General features: G+C 41.0%; 1 protein-coding gene across 1 annotated transcript; it reads left to right on the plus strand.

Moving 5' to 3' along the window:
- Positions 1 to 726: 726 nt before the first annotated feature.
- On the plus strand, positions 727 to 13852 carry LOC138592245 (ras-related protein Rap-2a). Its single transcript, XM_069662972.1, has 2 exons — positions 727 to 1652; positions 12173 to 13852. Exons 1-2 carry the CDS (start codon positions 1339 to 1341, stop codon positions 12408 to 12410), a joined length of 552 nt encoding a protein of 183 aa, XP_069519073.1. The 5' UTR covers positions 727 to 1338; the 3' UTR covers positions 12411 to 13852.
- The last annotated feature ends 4437 nt before the right edge of the window (positions 13853 to 18289 follow it).

The following is an 18289-nucleotide window of genomic DNA, read 5'->3' on the forward strand; positions in this document are numbered from 1 at the left end:
GTTTTGTTGATTCTGTTAGCAATCTTACTTAAATCTGATCCTGAATCAGTTTATATAAAGAACTAACTATGTGTTATAATGAAAATTGCCTTCTAGTGTTGGCAACATTGATGTATGAACTATAATATTAATTAATGTGTGTTGTTGTTTTTTTAAATACATGAAAATAAGACATAGCAAGAATAAATAATCTTTTTTAAGGTGGACAATTAAACTTTCCTAAATAAATCAATGTTATTTAAATAATATCTATGTTTGTTATTAAAATCTTGTTTACTACTAAAAGTTTTTCTCTTTAAATGTAGTATGATAAACTGAAAAATAAGTGTGATGTTTTTGTAATGCAGCCTGCTCTGGTAGATAGCCGCTTTTATACTACAGTCTTAAATTTGGATGCCAGCAACAAAATGCAGCGTTGCCATAGCAACAGCATCCGGTGCATTTTTCCTCCTCTTGGATACACATCCTCGAGCGGCCCCTCTGATTGGACGAGCTCTCTTTGCATGTCACTGGGGCAACCGAATGATGGGAATTTTAACACATGAACGGAAATGTAAACCGCTGAATCTGACTGGCTCCCTCCCCTCCGCGAGGCTCCCATTCAAGGCACGAGAGAGCGGAGGCGGCGGTTGGTTCGCGCGCGCATCCGTCAGATGAGGAGGGAGGATCCGTACGCTGTGTTTTTTTTCTTTTTTCTATTTTTTTGCCTCGGTGGGTACGGGAGCCGAGTGGGGACCAGCTGGTTACGCAGCGGCCGCGGGTCTCCACCCGAGAGTATGGCGGCTGGGATTTCACCGGAGAACGAGGGAGAGACGGAGACATGCCAGAGATGGTGAAAAAGAAACAAAGAGACGCAAGTTCTTTGACGAAGTGTCGTAATAGTTTGAGTTTGTGCGGTTTTCCTGAGGCGGCTCCGTGCTTGAGAAATTGCGCGTGCAGTTCATTCTAGGGGCTAACCCAGCGATTTTCCAGTGTCCTCGATGGAGCAAGTTTGTTTTTTTCTGATGCATAGAGAGGGGTGAGCTAAGCAGATGAAACGGACCACATCATCCGGCGATATTTTCTCCCATCTCGTGCACATTTCGGACAGTTGCAGCCCTCGGATGCCCGTATAGCTGTCAGTGTCTGGCCTGCATGAGGGAATTTCTACAATGAAATCCATCTTGGGGCACCGAGTCTTTGTGCTCTGCTATAGCTGAGCAGTGGCGAGCAGGACCGTGTTATTGACAACCCGTTCAAAATGGGACACGAATTGTGAATGTGATTCGTGCGGGAATATTTTGACTTCATTTCAATGACGCGCGGAGATTGAACCCTTACGACTTGATAAAATCCACAATGCGCGAGTATAAAGTGGTGGTCCTGGGCAGCGGAGGGGTCGGGAAATCCGCCCTCACTGTGCAGTTCGTCACCGGGACGTTCATTGAGAAGTACGACCCCACTATAGAGGATTTTTACCGCAAGGAGATCGAGGTGGACTCCTCGCCCTCGGTGCTGGAGATCCTTGACACCGCTGGTACCGAGCAGTTTGCCTCCATGCGGGACCTTTACATCAAAAACGGTCAAGGATTCATACTTGTCTACAGCCTGGTCAACCAGCAAAGCTTCCAGGACATAAAGCCGATGAGGGATCAGATCATAAGAGTGAAAAGGTTGGTGAAAAGATGCGCAGGAAAAGAGTAATATCCAAATTGCTAAGTGTTGATGTTGGAAATGAATCTTAACATATATATAGCTGGCCTAACAGGCCCTGTAGTCAGGATGGGCCCAGGCCTGGTCTGAGAACTGTGCAGGAATGGAGATGCATCTTCAGGGCAGACTACAGCACAACATGCCTGTTCTATTTTGGTGTACCAGTTCTCACCCACAATCCCTGTAGGTAAGCAGATGCCCTTGCACTGCAGTCCCAGCATCTCTAAAAGTAAATATACAACACTTAGTTTCAACAAAGATATTTGATTGGACAAGAGGTATTCCATGAGCGCAGATATAGTACAACAGCACTGGCACTATTACCAATATGTATCACTCTGCCTCAGGAGTTCCAAACACCATAAATTAACATTTCATCAGACAGTCTTTGTCTAGTAGATTAACCTGCTAACTCTGAATAACACAGGCCACAAAAGCAGCTGTCAGCTGACTCTTATTTAACTGGTGGAGTTATAAATGGAAACATACAGATCAATGTAAATAAATCAAAGTAGCTGCTTTGCGGTTACGCATCCTACACAAAGTTGCAAAAGTGCAGGAAAATGTTTGAGTTGCTTGGCAACAGTCCAGTTTCAGTCACGTTGTGGAACAAGTTGCATTGGTACAGCCAAATGAATTATTAAATACACAAAAAAATCAGTTGTTGCTTATAACTGTTCTCTCCTCTGCTGTGGGAGGCTGTGCTGTTGTACTGAATATCAGCATGGCTGTGCAGCCTCTGGCCTATGACTGAATCACAGCCGTGTTGATAGTCAGAACAACAGCACAGCCTCAAGTGTAATATTGCTTAAACATAGTTTGTTCGCTTAGAAGGTTTCAACCAATTTGATTGGACAAGAGGCATTCAGTGAGTTCTGATATACAGTACAACAGCACTATGACTATTAACTTTATGTATCACTCCGCCTCAGGTGTTCTGAACACCATTCATTTAAATGCCTATGACCGAATCACAACCATGCTGACAGGGCAACAGTGTCCACAGACTAGTCACTCTTCCAGTCATAACACTCTGTCTGCACTGTCTCTCAGCCACCAAGCTGCTGTTGTGTCGCCCTCCAATGTCCACCGTGTCATATGCTGCAACCCATGAGAAACACCCGGCCGGGGATATACCCATCGACAAAGTACAGTATAGCTTTAGCCGGACTTCTACTGCGAAGGAGATGAAGCCTTGTTTTTAATTAACAAGCTTCTAAAGCTCTTTAGGAACGCGGCACAATTGGAAGCATGGAGTTGTCTGATGTCTGAGCGCCGTCACACAGATGATCCAGATATGAGGTCACCAGAGTGAGCTGCTGATTGATACAGGGAAGAGGTTAGCTGAGGCTGTGAAGTCAGGCTGTCATGTGATCGCTGTTTCTTAGCTGTATATAGTAAAGACCCACAGTGCTGTACATCCACCTGCTGGCATGGCATGATGTTTTAAAAACCAGACTATGTCGTAGTAGATGCTGCTGGTTAAATCATTGCCTGGACGTGTTAGCCGGGTTTCTATGTTGCAGTGTGCATGCACTGTGGGTCCATCAGTCATTGTAGATGTCAGAGGATGTGTCCAATAGCCTCCAGAGATACAAGGCCCTACTAATGAAGAAGCATGCAACGCAATGCAGCTTGAAGCTTATAGGTTTACTGATACAGCTCATCATTTTAGATCATGCCCAGCAAAAGGATAGCAGTCCTGTCAGTGTGTAATGTTTATATCTCTGTTTTGCCTATTTCTGTCACATCCTGCAACCCAAATATGACATTAAATCACAACAAAGGTGTTCATTTTGTTTGTTACCTTCAGTTTTTGTCACCTAATTGGATTTCGGCTTCTTGTAGCGCACCTTATAAACAATCCTATAAATCTGCGGCTCCAGATGAAAGAATGAGGTCAACATGTTTTCCCCATATGAGTTGAGAACAGAGAGAGGGGTTGCTCTCTCTACAGTGTGTGTCTTTGTGTTAATATGTGTGTGTGTTTACATGTAAATGTATACAATGTGCTAGCACAGCAGACGCGGCCAGGCTGTTGTGTGATTTCACGCGTAGGCCTCCACTGTCACAGCACAATTTATTTTTGTAGTGCAAACATCACACTTTAATGTAACTCCTACTCAATAGTTAATTTCTGAGTCCCCTGTATCATTTAGATTGTGTTTTAAAAGTGTCAGGTCATGGTTGTCTTTAAGTCAGCGTGAGTCAAATCCCGTACGAGTTTCTTCTGAATGGAGGTACTCTTATTTTCTTCAGGGACTTTTTTTTCATTCCTGTACTAAATTATAAAGAAAGGATGAAGACTCAAAGGAATCCTCCATGCAGCCGACCTTAGTCGCTTCGTAGCCTTCCAACACAAAACATGTCTTTGAAATATTCTGTTTCATACATCAGAAAATGTGTTCCTTACTCTCTTGTTTAAAGCTGTTTGTATGCAGCCATTCGCACCAAGTCCCAAATGCGTCTCTGTTATTAAAAGCCTCTGTTTACAGCTTTTATATAAGGTGACTTATGTTCCTGAGAGGCTGTAAATATATTTTACACAGTAAACTCAACGCATACTTCTATAAAGTAACTCACAAAGGCTGGCATTTCCTTTTACAGCTGGTGTGATTTCACAGGAATATGAGAACATAAAATACCTGGAAATTGGGCACAAGTTGTTTGGAAACCTGGCTTCTATTCCCATAAAAACAGGAACCACATACTGAATGTGACTAGAGGAAAACTCTTTGCCTAGTGTGACACACATTGTTAAACATCTTATTATTCTTGTAGTGTAATATGATCTGACCATAACAATTTTTATGTAAATAATGTGCATTGTACGGTTAAAGTTGTGCAAGTCGAGATGGATTTATATCAGATTTTTATTTTGTTGAATGCAAAAAGGTTTACAGAAATGAATGAACTGATATATTTACCTTGATACCTTTGATGGACAAAATAAGAAAACTCCATAGGTCTCCTTTTTTGACATTTACACCATGAAAAAATACTTAACAGAAAGGGAAAAGGTGCCATATTTGTGCAGACAAAAGCTCAAAATACATGTAGTATGAAGACATGTTATGTTTTAGTTAACAGGTGAATAGCTTCCCTCAAGGAGCTGCTGTGCTCTGCTATTGCTGTATTAAAACCCTCAGCTGAAATGCAACAAGTTCAGGCATGTTTTGTTCGGCTGGTTGAAGGGCATTGTGGGAAATGAAGGAAATTAAAAAAGGCAGCGGGAGACAATGAGACAGAATGAGACATCAAAAAGAACACAAACATCAAACAATAGAGACATCAAAGGACAAGCTGTTCACAACATCAGAGACTGATAAAAGAAATCATAACGTTAGAAGAAAGGCAGACTTATCTGCAGCTGATTAGTTGAGTAATCAGTTGTATGATTGACAGACATATAATCTGCAGCTTGTGTTAATTTGTCAAGCAAAGATAGTGGAAAAAATTGTACAATTTTTCATGTTATAGCTCCTAAAATGGAAGATAGACATTTGAAACCTCAATCTTCAGCTCTATTTGAAAATATTTTGTTGACCAAACGATTAATCGATTAATCAGAGTTGATATTATAATAAAATGACAGCCTCAATTTAAATATATAAGATAAAGAAGATATAGAAAGAGCTGTTATATTTCTGAAGTGTAATTTTGTTACTTAAACCTTCACATCACAGTCACATCAGTCCCTGTACATTACACCCTGTCAGTGCTTGTCGTGCTTGTTTGTCGCCCCTTGCTGCCAAAACACTGGTGACCCGTGACAACCGTATCAGCCTTGGCTCAGGTCAGAGGTGTTGCTTTGCGTCGCTCTCGCTCTGAACCCTGTCAGCATCTATCAGTTCATGCTGTTAGTACCACAGACAGGTCTTCGAATGCACATGATTACACCTTGGCCTGCCTTTGTTCACCAAGGACCCCACCACCATCCTCGCTTCATCTTCTACTTTTTGTCATTTACACCAGGGATGAATTATGAATAGTGACCTGACAGAGCTTTTAATACTGGAGACTTAGTCAGGCGATAGTGAAGAGGTGAGATGTGAAATAGTGTACAATAATACTCAGTATCAACAGTCTACATATCTTTTATTCATGCTGCATGTTCACTTACTCCTCAGACTTTGTTCTAATGCTTCAAACTGTGGAGCTTTCTTTGTAAGGCTTGTTTATGTGCCAACTGGAGAAAAGGATCAAGATCAATAAACGGAGGAGCAGCAGACTCACCGTTCTCCCAGAAAGATCCTCTTTCATCTGCATCATTGTCTGTTGTGAAAACTGGGCAAAATAACTGAATTAAAGTTCAGTGTTGATTTCTTAACAGTCGACTTGGCTTTCAGAATGATGCCGGTGCCCTCTGAATCTGTTGAAATATCCAACAAGTTATTTGTGCTTTGGGAGTCACAGGAGGTGGACCTAGATATTAGCAAATTAAGCGGCATGCATTTAGTGTTCACACAGACATCCACCCTTTGGTCCAGACTGAAATATTTCATCATACACTGGACTAGAGCCCGACTGATACTCAATTTTTGGTGCAGATGCTGATTCCGATATTAGGGAATAAAAAAATTCCGATGTCGATATATATCGGCCGATATACAAAAAAACAGAGATGCGCACTCTGCAAGCGATAGGGACAGTCCTCATTTCCCATCATGCCTGCCGCCTAGTGCTGACTGAGTAGTTTGTTAAGATGTTAAGTTTGCTGTTTTATGTTCCACAATGCAAATAATTTTTGTTACTGTTTGTAATGTGTCTGTTTAGAACATATGTTCTGCATATGGCAAATTATTGTAATTGTCATTTTTGTACTGGTTTATAGTTGTAACCATGAGTGAGGTGGCTGTTACATTTCTTGACTCCAGCTGTGTTTTGTATAAAGAATTATGGGTCTGTTCCACTTGTTGAAAAATAGCATAGCCCTCTGTTTGTTAATTGACATGATGACACTGTCTTACATTTATCCAAGCACCTTTTTATGTCTCCTAAAATTCATATACTAATATCAGAGCATATCAGAGAGTATATACTCCAATACCGATATATTTCAATATCGGCCAATATAATCGGCTGACTGATAAATCGATCCAGTAGTGCCACAATGAAATTGACATTCATGTTCAAAGTTAAATATCTTGACAGATATTTGTTGTTGTCAGATGAAATTGTTTTCAGTTCAGTGATACACTGACTTTATATCTATCACCATTTTCAATGAAAGTATGTCCAATGTATTATGAACAAATACCTGCAAAACTATTGACATTAGCCTTAGCCTCAATCTGTGTATGATGCTAATTGTCACATTTTCGCTTGCTAACCGGCTATATAAATATTGTGAACATTATACCTGCTATCCATTTTAGCATTGTAATTGGGAGGAATTAGCAATGCTAGTAATAGCATTCAGCTTAGCCTAACAGAGCTGCTAGCATGGCTACGGAGACTTGTAAAGGGTTGGCTGACGAGCTTGCAAAAATATCAGCAAGGCAGCACTTGACACCCATTTCAAATCCAGGGTAATATTTACATTCAGTAAGTGTTACCCTCAACCTCCGCTCTAGTTTGTTTGATGCTAATTTAGACATTTTAGCATGCTTATGGCTAAATTAATTTGGTGAACGTTGTAGCTGCTAAATATCTGCATGTTAGCATTGTCGTTGTCCCCATGCTAGCACTAGCATTTAGCTTGAAGCAGAATCTAAGACTTACAGAGCTGCTATTATGACTATAGACTCTTTAAGGGTTAGTTTACTAGCTAGCAAAAATATCAGCAAGACAGCATTTGCCACCCTTTTCAAATCTAGGGCAAAATGAACTCTTAGGTAATGTTACTCATCTGATATGAGGGTCAGTCTTTTTGGAAATTATATTAAGTGCTTCTTTGTTGGGTTAAAGAGGTTCAGCTGTTGCCTAACCCAAATTACTCCAAGTCAGAAGCCCTGGTGAGATGAAGAGCACAAATAAACAGCAGGGAAGTCAGTTGGGTTTCAATATAAAGTAGCACTTCCTCTTGCTCTTAGCATCCAAAGATGCTACAATGCATCTAACAGGCAGTTCATACTCAGCCTGAGATAAGCAGCCAGGCTAACAAATCATTGCTGATTGTATGAATTATATATTATAGCATGTTAATTTGTCAAACCACAAAGCAAACCACCAGGGAGACAGGATGTTTGTAAAGTGATTTATGTAATGAAATGACAGGGAATGCACCTTTGTTTTTCACTAAAGCCATTCAGGGTAAAGTCAGAGTAATGTGAATGTAGCAAACTTAATGTAACATAATAGATTGATATTTCTTTCATATGTCAAAACAACAGATGCAAAGATATTGTGACGTACAAGCCCCCAAGTAGTGCCTTAAACATCCTGGATAAAGCACATCCTGTAAAATGACATGATCTCACTCTTTTGACAGGCTGAGTAGTACACATCATGGCATGGAAACAAGACCCCTTAAACCCCCTGAACTGAACATTTCTCATATAAAGAGTCCAGTTGTGGACATCAAAGCCGCTGACAATAGTTAACCCTTTTCTGCACTCAAATAGGGTTTGCCAGTTAGTGCCAAAATGCCGGACTGAAGTGGACTTTGGAGATGTCATCATGGATGACAAGAGAGAAAATAACAACAAGAAGCAATTATGAAAACAGCCTTAATACAAGCTGTATAAGCTTTAATGTTCTCTAGCTTTTTGATTGAAAATGTTGTCATAAGTCTTGTGTTATTTCTCAGGCTACACAGATATCGTTCTAGCATTAGGAGGGTACGTCTGGTGACGATGCTGTAAAAATGTCCTCAGTGTTATGTATCATTTTCAGACTAAAGAGGAGCTTTTTGGTGGTTATGAAACTTATGAATGAGTCTCTAAAATATTCAAACACATTCCTCTTTTTTCGCACTGTTTTATTGAAAAGATATCTGAACAAATGTCATATGCAGCAGCACTTTAGACTTTAGGTTTTAAGTCCTTTACTTGGTACAATAGGAGGAAGAAATGGTCTCAGAAGGCATAAATACCCTCAGAGCTACGACTGTGCCATATTATTGCTGTAATACATCAGATCCAAAGATGACTATCCTGTGAAGTCTGTCGAGTACAATTCTCCGTTATCTTCCCGTTTGACACGTCTTGGCCAGTGTCTCCATCATCTGTGAAAAGCATCAGATCCTGAAAGCAGATAATGACTTTTTAAAACCTTCAGAGAATCCAAAAGGGATTTTGAGTTGTATCCCTGATATTGTGTTTGATATCTTTCAGTCTTCGTGCTCTTGTCATGCCGTGTTTACCAAAAGACTCTCCAGATATCTCCTCCTGATTAAATCTTTCTTTGCCAGAGGAGAGGAGCTTATTGCTGCTCTCTGACTCAGCTGATTCCTCTCCACTGACTGAACCAGAGACCCTCCTCAAAAAGGGCCGCTGGGACGAGGCCCAGCACGTAGCCCGTTTCCTCCCTCATCCTGACGGCGTTGGCCAGTCAAATACGGAGACTCTTGGGCCACCGTCCGTCAGCAAAGGCCTTTGTGAGTTGATGCATCATGCATTATAGATAAGGTGTGTCTGGGCGAGCTTGAATGGGTGTTTTCAGGCCGAGTGCTCCGGTGAGTGCGCCGTCAAGCTCACAAGCTGAAGGCTACAGCGTGACTTTGTTTGAGCACAAACACAAGCAGGATCAGTAATTCAGTTGTCTTTCTAGGCTCGTGACTGCTTGTGATCTTCATCTGTACTTCAGAAGTCTTTCTTCTTTTGGGTCCAGGCTACTGTGGCCGACACCCTTCATGCTGAGGCCCGGGGAACCTCGGTATCCTCTGCAGCCACTGCCTCACACCTCCTGGGACTGCTGGTTTCCTCCTCTGTTATTAAGACTATATATAGACCCCGGCCTTTGATACAAGATGTCTTTGTGCTGCTCTTGTGCTACAATGAGTCCCCAAATGTGCTACGTAGTCCTTCATTATGGTTTAAAAAAACTTTATAATTGATGAAGAAAACAATATTCAGTTGCAGCTTGTTTAGGGAGCTGGAACCATAAATAGATCTCATGTTTGTTGTCTGGAGGAAGCAACATCTGGGCCAGGAGCTGCTATGAAACTGTAATGGTTGGCAATATATAGGATAGCAGGCTTGAGACATTTACAGCAAGAGATTTTTAGCTCCAACCACAGCTTGGGGTAGAAAAGAGACACCAAAATTGCACCATTACCCACACTAAAAACAAAGCCCCCTGTGGCTTCTCCTGAACGAGTGCTGCTATAAAAGCAAAGGTTCTTGCCTTTCAATCTGCTCTCCCGCAGCTATGTTTAGGATTTTTCAGTGAAGGTGGGAATTTAAGGTTCAAGGCAAGAACTGCCCACCACCAATGAGACCAAAACAGGTCTGAGGAAAATGATAGCTTTGCTGTTTCTATCGACAGCAGGAATGCAGTGAATGAGACCTCGGCACTGGCTCTGAATATTACAGATGAGGAGCATAGTACAACAGTATCACTCTATTGGTTACACATGGGCAACTTCTGAGATTGTCACTTAAATCCTAGTAGTTCCTCTCGGCCGGTGATCCGATCCTGGGAGCAGAACAGGACAGCTGAGATTAAAGTTTGCTCAGGATAATGTATGCATGAGTAGATCAAAGTCGGCTCTCCATTACCAGCAAGTTTAAGCTTATTTAACTCTGAAACCTGCAGCGCCTGGCTTCTCTCCAGCGTCAGATATTTCCTTGTATACCTGTTACGAACGCAATCAAGATCGAGGCTGGCTTTTTGTTGTATTAATAATTCAGAATCATGTATTTTTCATAGCATGGGGGCAGCCTAATGATGCAGATGTGTGTTGGATGGCATGGCTCTGATGCTTTGCTGTGAACAGAGACGTTTAAAGTCTGTTCAAACAAGGTCCAACAGATGGAAACGCTGCCTTGCTAGCCTCACATACAGATAAGGATGAAAGAAAGCACCTGTTGTTTACAAAAGAATATGAATAAGTGTGATGTGCTATATCTGACGTCTGTGATCTTTGTTCTCTCTTCTGATGTGTACAAACTGTCTCAGAGATCCGCCATGTTTCCAGATGTGGTGATTACGTCGTTGAAACTGCGTCACAGCCGTTCCTTTTGATAATTATAGTTCTGTAGCCTATTTAACCGTCTCCTCTGGCTGCCCGCTAAGTAGTCCAGTTCCAGAGTGACATCTTGTGCTCCAGCAACATGACGGGGGAGTTCACAGCTCAGAGGATTACGGCCACTTCCTACCATCAGGGGTCAAAGCTCTACTGTCCATTTCCTGTTGAGGCTTTGGTGTGTGAGGCAGGGTGGGTGTGTGGAGGTTCACTGGTTGGCGCCCCACAGCAAGAAGGTGCTGCTCTGGTTCTTTTTATGGAAAGCTTCCTCCCACAAACCAAAAGAAACACATCTTTTTCTTTACATTTTAGCCTTCCATCCACTACCCAACCAAGCTTTCTGACAAAACTTGGGGGTTATTTTGGAGGTGAGCTTTTAAAAATAGCTGACAAATGACTTTCAAACTGTAAACTTGTGCTATAAATGTTGAGTAGTTCACTTTCTTACCTCCAATTGTCTTTGGGATGGCTTATTCCAAGGAAACATCGTATTGTTTTATCTTATAGTGTCACTGAAAAACTTCTGGATTCTTTTAATGAAACTGTCAGTTTGATGAGTCACACAGATTTTATGGCATTTCAGAAAAGTAGTTGCTTCCAGCTACAGTGCATCTTAACAATAAACAATGTATTCTTCCAGTGAGGACAGACCAGAAAATACTTTCTGTTACAGAAAGTGTCTTCATGGTATTTCAAAGCTGCCTGCCTCCTTTGACAGAGAAGAAGCAGGTCGAGAAAATGCACAAATAATACCCCTTTCCCACCAAAATTGCACATTGACCCGGGAAGACTCGCCAATAATTGTGGATGGTCTCTTTTCCCATTGCCAGTGGAGTATACACCTTCCCATCAATGCCGATCGGAGCCAAGGCAATAATTACACGGGTCTACTGCAGATTCATTTGACCCACGTCTGAATGCTGATTGTAACCTTTCCCACTAGGCAAAAAAGTCGGGTGTCAGTGTTTTGATCAGTGGGAAAGGGGCTTAAGGTTTCCATTGTTACCAATGAAAGAAGGACTATTGAATGACTTGATGTGTAAGCAGGTTATATTTGAATAGGGTGCTGTACAAAGTCAAATCTATGGATTATGGATTATTAAATGGTTCATTAAGTGAGGGAATTACACATGCAAAGGGAAATGGTTTATTCACTTGTGCAATTAAAGCCCATTGAAGAATTAATCGTGTGTGAATACCACGTTCTGAAAGCGTAATCACACGACTTTTTAAACTGTGAGTTCAGTGAAAAGAACCCAAAAACTCACTGATTGCTTCCATACATTTCCTCTTCCTCCTTTTTTCCTATTTCTGAGTCTTTTTATGATGTGGATCTGTGTGTCTCCTCAGGTACGAGAAGGTTCCTGTGATCCTGGTGGGGAACAAGGTGGACCTGGAGAGCGAGAGGGAGGTATCGGCCAGCGAAGGCCAAGCCCTGGCCGAGGAGTGGGGCTGCCCGTTCATGGAGACCTCGGCCAAGAGCAAAACCATGGTAGACGAACTGTTCGCCGAGATCGTTCGGCAGATGGACTACGCCGCCCAGCCGGACAAGGACGACCCCTGCTGCTCCTCTTGCAATATACAATAGCCCCTGGTGGCGTCCAGAGAACAGGCAGGGGGGAACACGAAGAGGAAGCAGAGAGAGACACACATGCCAATTAAACAGGAGAAAAATTAGCTATTGAACGCGATGGATTTAAACTCTATGGAACGTAAAATCAGCAGTGACATGATTATTAAAAACGACACGTGAGTCATGAATACATTTTGATCGAGGAATGCCAGGAATTTGCCGCAAGAGAATTTGAAAAATGACAAAAAAGGAACCTCGCCTTATGTTACTCTTTAGTTGTGTCTTGGTTTTATCCTTTGAGTTGAAGGAGGGAATCATCAGCAAACAATCGCACATCAGGATCTTTAGGTTGCGCTACAATCTGTTCTGTTTGCTTATTACGAGCTAAACTCAGAACACCGAGATGCATTTGTATGTTTCCATGTCTTCAGTAGCTACTACATGAATCCAGTAACAGATTTCTGGGATCCTGTTTTAAAATTGAAAGAGTATTTGATTTGTGCAGTAGTTAGAGGAAGGTTTTTGTACTCATCACAGGGCTGAACCAAAGAGGTGACCTGAAAGCACCTCCATTTTTCTTATATATTTTCTTTCAGTCATTTAAAAAGGAATAGAGAGAAAATGGTGGATAAGTCAGAGACTTTCTTGAAACATTGGTGCAGTCATCTTTCTTTTTTTTTTGAGATACAATAGTAAACCTAGCAGAGTCTTTCACATATCGTGTGATGTTTTGTTTCTTCTCTTTGGGAAATTATTGACAGCAGATTGCCGAGTTATAATATAACCAACTACTTCATCATGATGCGACAAGGAGCTCATCTTTTCAGTGTTTCAGTGAATTTGTCTACAGCGACTCTTTTCAGGAATGGGTGACATTTAAAGTGAAGTTGCCAACATTTGTCAGCCTCAGCATTTTCTTTCTCTCCTCCGGTATCAATATGAAATGGGGTGCTCAAGCGTTTCAACATCCTGATCCCATCCTTTATGTGCTCAGAGTATTCGAATCCATAGAAACAAATAGTAAAGACAAAGGCGCTGATAATAAGATAAGTAATGGTAGTGTAAATATTTTGTATTGAAAGTGCCAGCTCCTATGAAGACACAGACTCAACACATGTGGAATTGTCAACTGTATGCATGGCTAGTAAACAAAAAAAGGACTCTTATTGTTTGAGTTTAATATAGGCTGTGGAAAACGTGCAAACCAAACACATACACGTCTGGATCTGGACACTGTCTCAACTGTACATCTATGTTGCCACGGGAACATGACTTTACCCGTGTGACCATTTTCATTGTTGATTTTATATTTTTTTATGTGACCATTTACTCTTTATTCCCTCTCTGAATGGTGACACTGTTACATTTGACACCTAAACAATAAAAGTGCGTTCAACACTCGACTGAGGCTACCAAGCTTAAGTGAAATGAAGTGAACGAATGCTCAAAGAAATCAATGACTTGTTGAGATTTGTTTTGTTTTTTTAAAACTGCTTTTATTCTGTTTTTTCCTACTTTTTCTTCTTCACAATATAAGTTTTAACATTTATTCTATATTTCACAAAGGTTACACACTAACAGTCTTGTCCACTCTCCTATATATTCAGGGGTTTTCAAAGTCTTAACTCCACTGCTCTGGACTAACCTTTTATAAGTCAATAATATATTTGTAGTGTAAGTATTACAATAGATTTGGGGATAATTGTATACAACATATGTAATTATTATATATCATATATATCAATTATAGTTCACAGTTAAAGGCATTAGAGATGTAAACTGAAGGTAAAATGCTGCCAAATTTTAGTCGCATATTATGGCCTATTAATATTAATATTTTGATAAATTAGCATTACTTTGCCCACATCCCAGATTTGTTTGAAAATATCTGGTGTTGTGCCTGTTGAAGGTTTTGTCCTTGGTTAGAAAAACAGAGATAAATCAGGGCTTGAGCAGGATCAAGAATTGCTTGCTAGCCAGCTACATTCTCCAACCAGAAAAACAGCTACAAGCACCGGCTGTATTTGCAAGTCTTACAATTGATAGGGTGATTATTATGTTCATTTTGAATTATTATTCAAAATTTTATGGGGCATTGGGAACGTAAGGTGGAAGCATTATGTTAACATGAAGTTGATGAGTTAGCTTTTAGCAAAGATTTTAGCCCTAATTTAGCCATATGTTTATTTACATTCTGGTAAACAGGCAACATTAAAAGTACGCTGCCCACGTCCCAGAATTGTTCAGCAAATATATCTGGTGTTGCAACTGTTGACGGCTGTCCACAGTTTGAAAAGGTTTACCAGTCAGAGCTTGAGGTTTAAATTGCTAGTTAGCTTCATTCACCAGCTGTATCACAGCTACAATCACCAGCTGTATAATTTTTTTCTAGTCATAAAGTACGCTGCCAACATCCAAGATTTGTTTTGCAGTGGTCTGGTGTTGTGCGTGTTGACGGCTGCTTCCTGGGTTAGACAAGAAATGACTAATCAGAGCTCAAGCGGGATAAAAAATTGCTTGCTTGCTAGCTACATTCATCTCCAGAAAAACAGCCACAGCATTATGGGTTGCAGTAAGCCCAGTTACTGAAATTTATCAATTATTTCATTTGAACAGAATTAAATAAACATTAAGTACTGCCCCTAGCAGTCACAACCACAATTTTGTGGGCAGGACAGATACTTCACTCACTGCCAAGAAGTTGGCTCACATGAAAACGACTTCAGGCTAATGAATGACGTGAAATCAGTGAAAGGGAAATCCACAGCACCAAAGTTCCTCTCACCGTTTAGCACTGCTGAAAGGCCTAAATGAAGTTTGCATTAGGTCAGACAAATGTAGGGGTCTTCTTTAACTCCTTTAGGTGTTACTACTTGTCCTTATCTCTTTCTTTAAGCATTTTTAGCCAAGCAGAGCAGGAAGAGACAGCATTTGGCTGCTACAGAGAGGATCTCCCTTTTGGCTCAGGTAGACTCAGGCAGGAATGTCTTCTTTACAACCAACATACTATTTGTGGGGTTTCAAGATTAATTTTGTGTGTAAAAATCTTTCTGACGTACGCTTTCTCAGTATCTTTGTCAGTGAAGATGCCTGTATTGGTCGTGCTAGCTTAAGGTCAGCAGCTAGGTAATCTGTCTGTGTCTCTATTTCTCCCTGATATTTAGAAAGTACAATTTTGAAGTCATTAGGGCTGGATTGAAACTTATGGCAACTAACCTTTCCCTTTCTGCCTTTTTATTATAACTTTTTGGTTCTTGTCCTTTTTAGTTGGACAAGGATGAAAGGTTACACACTTATGCTCCACATACCTTCTTCTTCTTAGGCAATGGGTAATGCCCTGTCAAAGGCTTATTTCTAAAGTTAAAACAACTATTTTGTAAGCATTCAGCAACTACAGCTCCTCTGAGGCTTTGAAATCTCTACTTTGGGTAGGCCTCAGGGGACATGACAACAAAAAGGGACGCTTATTTTATCTCTGTTAAAAGGGCTACTGGATTTTTTGGTGTAGGTACACATTTAGCTCAGAATAGGGAGAGCAAACACAGATTCGTCTTTTCAAAAAGACGGATAAGGAAACAATTCCTCTGAAAAAATTAACTGTCAGAGTTTAGAGTAGCAAATGTAGATTGGACAAGTGTGGTAAAATGCTAACGCAACCGTTAGCTAGCTGCTAATGATAACATTAGCCTCTAAAGTGACTCAACCACTGGATCCAAGATGTTCAGTTAGGTCACGGGGTATTTTCAACCTTGAGGACTAGACTTGGACTTGGATCTAGGTAATTGGGACTCGACTCAGATTCTTCTTTGGTGGCTTGGACTAGGACTCGACTTGGTGACTCAACTACAACACTGGCTTGGATAAAGGGAGACGACTTAGCTCTGAATTTTTCTGTTAGTCAGCTAAACTTTTACACTTTGACACATGACTTAAATATGTTTTCCCATGTCCATGCCTTTGACAAAATTTGCATTAAAAAAAAAAATATATATATACATATTGATTTAACCATCAACTTTTTTGGATACTAATTCATTACCGTTAGACTTAAAGACGAGACACTGACTTTGCAGATAGAAAGTTATACAAGGAATATTATTAACTGAAGTTACTCAATCTTAATTCTTTTTATGGATATTCTTAGATAAATTAAGATACTTCTAGAACTAAAACTCCTTGTAGCATCACATAATTGGATCTGCAATGATAATTATGGGATTGTCATTGAAGTAAATCCCTTGCGTTGAACCAAAACAAATTTTAAGAGACGATTAAAACGGATTTTTCTCCTTGGTTTGTCTCCCAACTATTTTTAGGGATTGTTCTGAATCACTGGTGCAGCAGAGTGGAAGTGGTCTGTTGGGGGAACCGCCACTTAATAGATCCGGGGAAGTGAGTGCCAGCAGAATATCCTCTGAGGCACTTGTCAACATCCACTTTCAGCTGCCCGGTGTTAGCGAGCTGGTTAGAGTGAGCCTGTGTGGTCTGTTTAGGTGCTTTATCCACCCTGAGGAGACGGGACAGAGGGCTGAAGGGCCTGATGGTGAGAGGTCTCAGAGGGGTTTATTAGGAACCAAAATCCCCTCTGGCATCACTTTATCTGCAGCAGCATCATTTGTGTTTGTGGTAACATATAGTCAAACACAGTTTAATATCCTTGTTGTCAAATGAAAAAGGTTTAATGAGAATTGATTACCATATTTACAGGAATCAGCCCCATGTTGCAGCTGGTGTTTTTAAAATGTCGACCACACTCGAGTTCTGCTTTTCCTCAAGTCCTTCCGGAAGTAGGAATGACTTTCAAAGAACGCTGGGTAGCATCGTGATATGTTGAATTCTCAGCGGGGAAAATAAAAATAAAATCAGCTTGAAAACAACCCCCTGAGAGACACAGTGTAGGTGTTTGAATTAAATCGGCGCTGACTCATTGTTACCTGTTCTCTGAGGCACCGACACTGCAGCTGTGACACAGCAACACCATGTTTGTTCCAGCTGAGATCCTCTACATCAGTCTGTCAAATGTCAAGATGAAAGGAGGGGTGGGGGTTGTATGAGTCACACAATCACCCCCGCCCCCATTGTGCCCAGACTGCAGCACAGTCCCCGGGGTCTCTGTGTGGGATACAGCAGCCTTTGACAGAAAGGCCATGTCTGCCCTGTGCTCTTGAATTCATGAGGCTGAGAAGAGGAACTCCCTGCCAGCTCAGCAGTTTGGAGGATGAAGGAGATTCCAATGCACGGACTGAACAAAGGAGCATTTAAACTGCTTTAATCATCTCATTGATCAGTGGAGCATTAAAGGTCTCAATGCGGTCCAGACGAAGGCGGGAGTGTGTGGAAATGAGGCTTTTGTACCTGTGAAGCATAGAGGGACTGGTGAAATCAATGGGGAGATGTAAAAGAAGAAATTATACATTTAGAGGAAACATTTTCCCTTTTGAATAAATCACTCTGAGGCACTGTGTATCTTCATGTTTAAAGGGATAGTACCGACAGTAGGGTTGTATGAGACACTTCTCAATAGTGAGTTTATAGATGTCAGCTTTGGCCATGGTTCACAAAAGTATCCTCTTGTAACCACCGCAGTTTGACGTTTCCACCATGATGTCGCTTCCCTGGACCGTTGATCTATGTGCTGCATGCCTGGGAATATAGAGCCATTGTATGGTTATAGTGCCAAAGGAAAGTGCGGTCTGACAGCAAGTTGAAACAATGAAAAGTATCAAAAAATATAACGTACTGTTTGTATGATATAAATGTGTTTAGGTTGTACTTTTTTTTTGGTGGATATATTCTGTTTTGTGCCAAACTTGTCCACATTGGTACTTAGTTTAGCTTCCGTGTCGGTACTACAGCTGGCTGCTTCAAACAGGGGCCAAGCTGACGGTTAAACT

Source organism: Semicossyphus pulcher, unplaced genomic scaffold (genome assembly GCF_022749685.1).
Source record: "Semicossyphus pulcher isolate SPU_LCO1_2020_fin unplaced genomic scaffold, fSemPul1.0.p SCAF_15, whole genome shotgun sequence".
NCBI lineage: Eukaryota > Metazoa > Chordata > Actinopteri > Labriformes > Labridae > Semicossyphus > Semicossyphus pulcher.

Excerpts from the sequence above, each read along its gene's own strand:
- LOC138592245 (XM_069662972.1), top strand. The coding sequence starts at position 1,339 with ATGCGCGAGTATAAAGTGGTGGTCCTGGGCAGCGGAGGGGTCGGGAAA. Across the intron at positions 1,653-12,172 it reads CAGATCATAAGAGTGAAAAG|GTACGAGAAGGTTCCTGTGA; the intron begins GTTGGTGAAAAG and ends GTGTCTCCTCAG.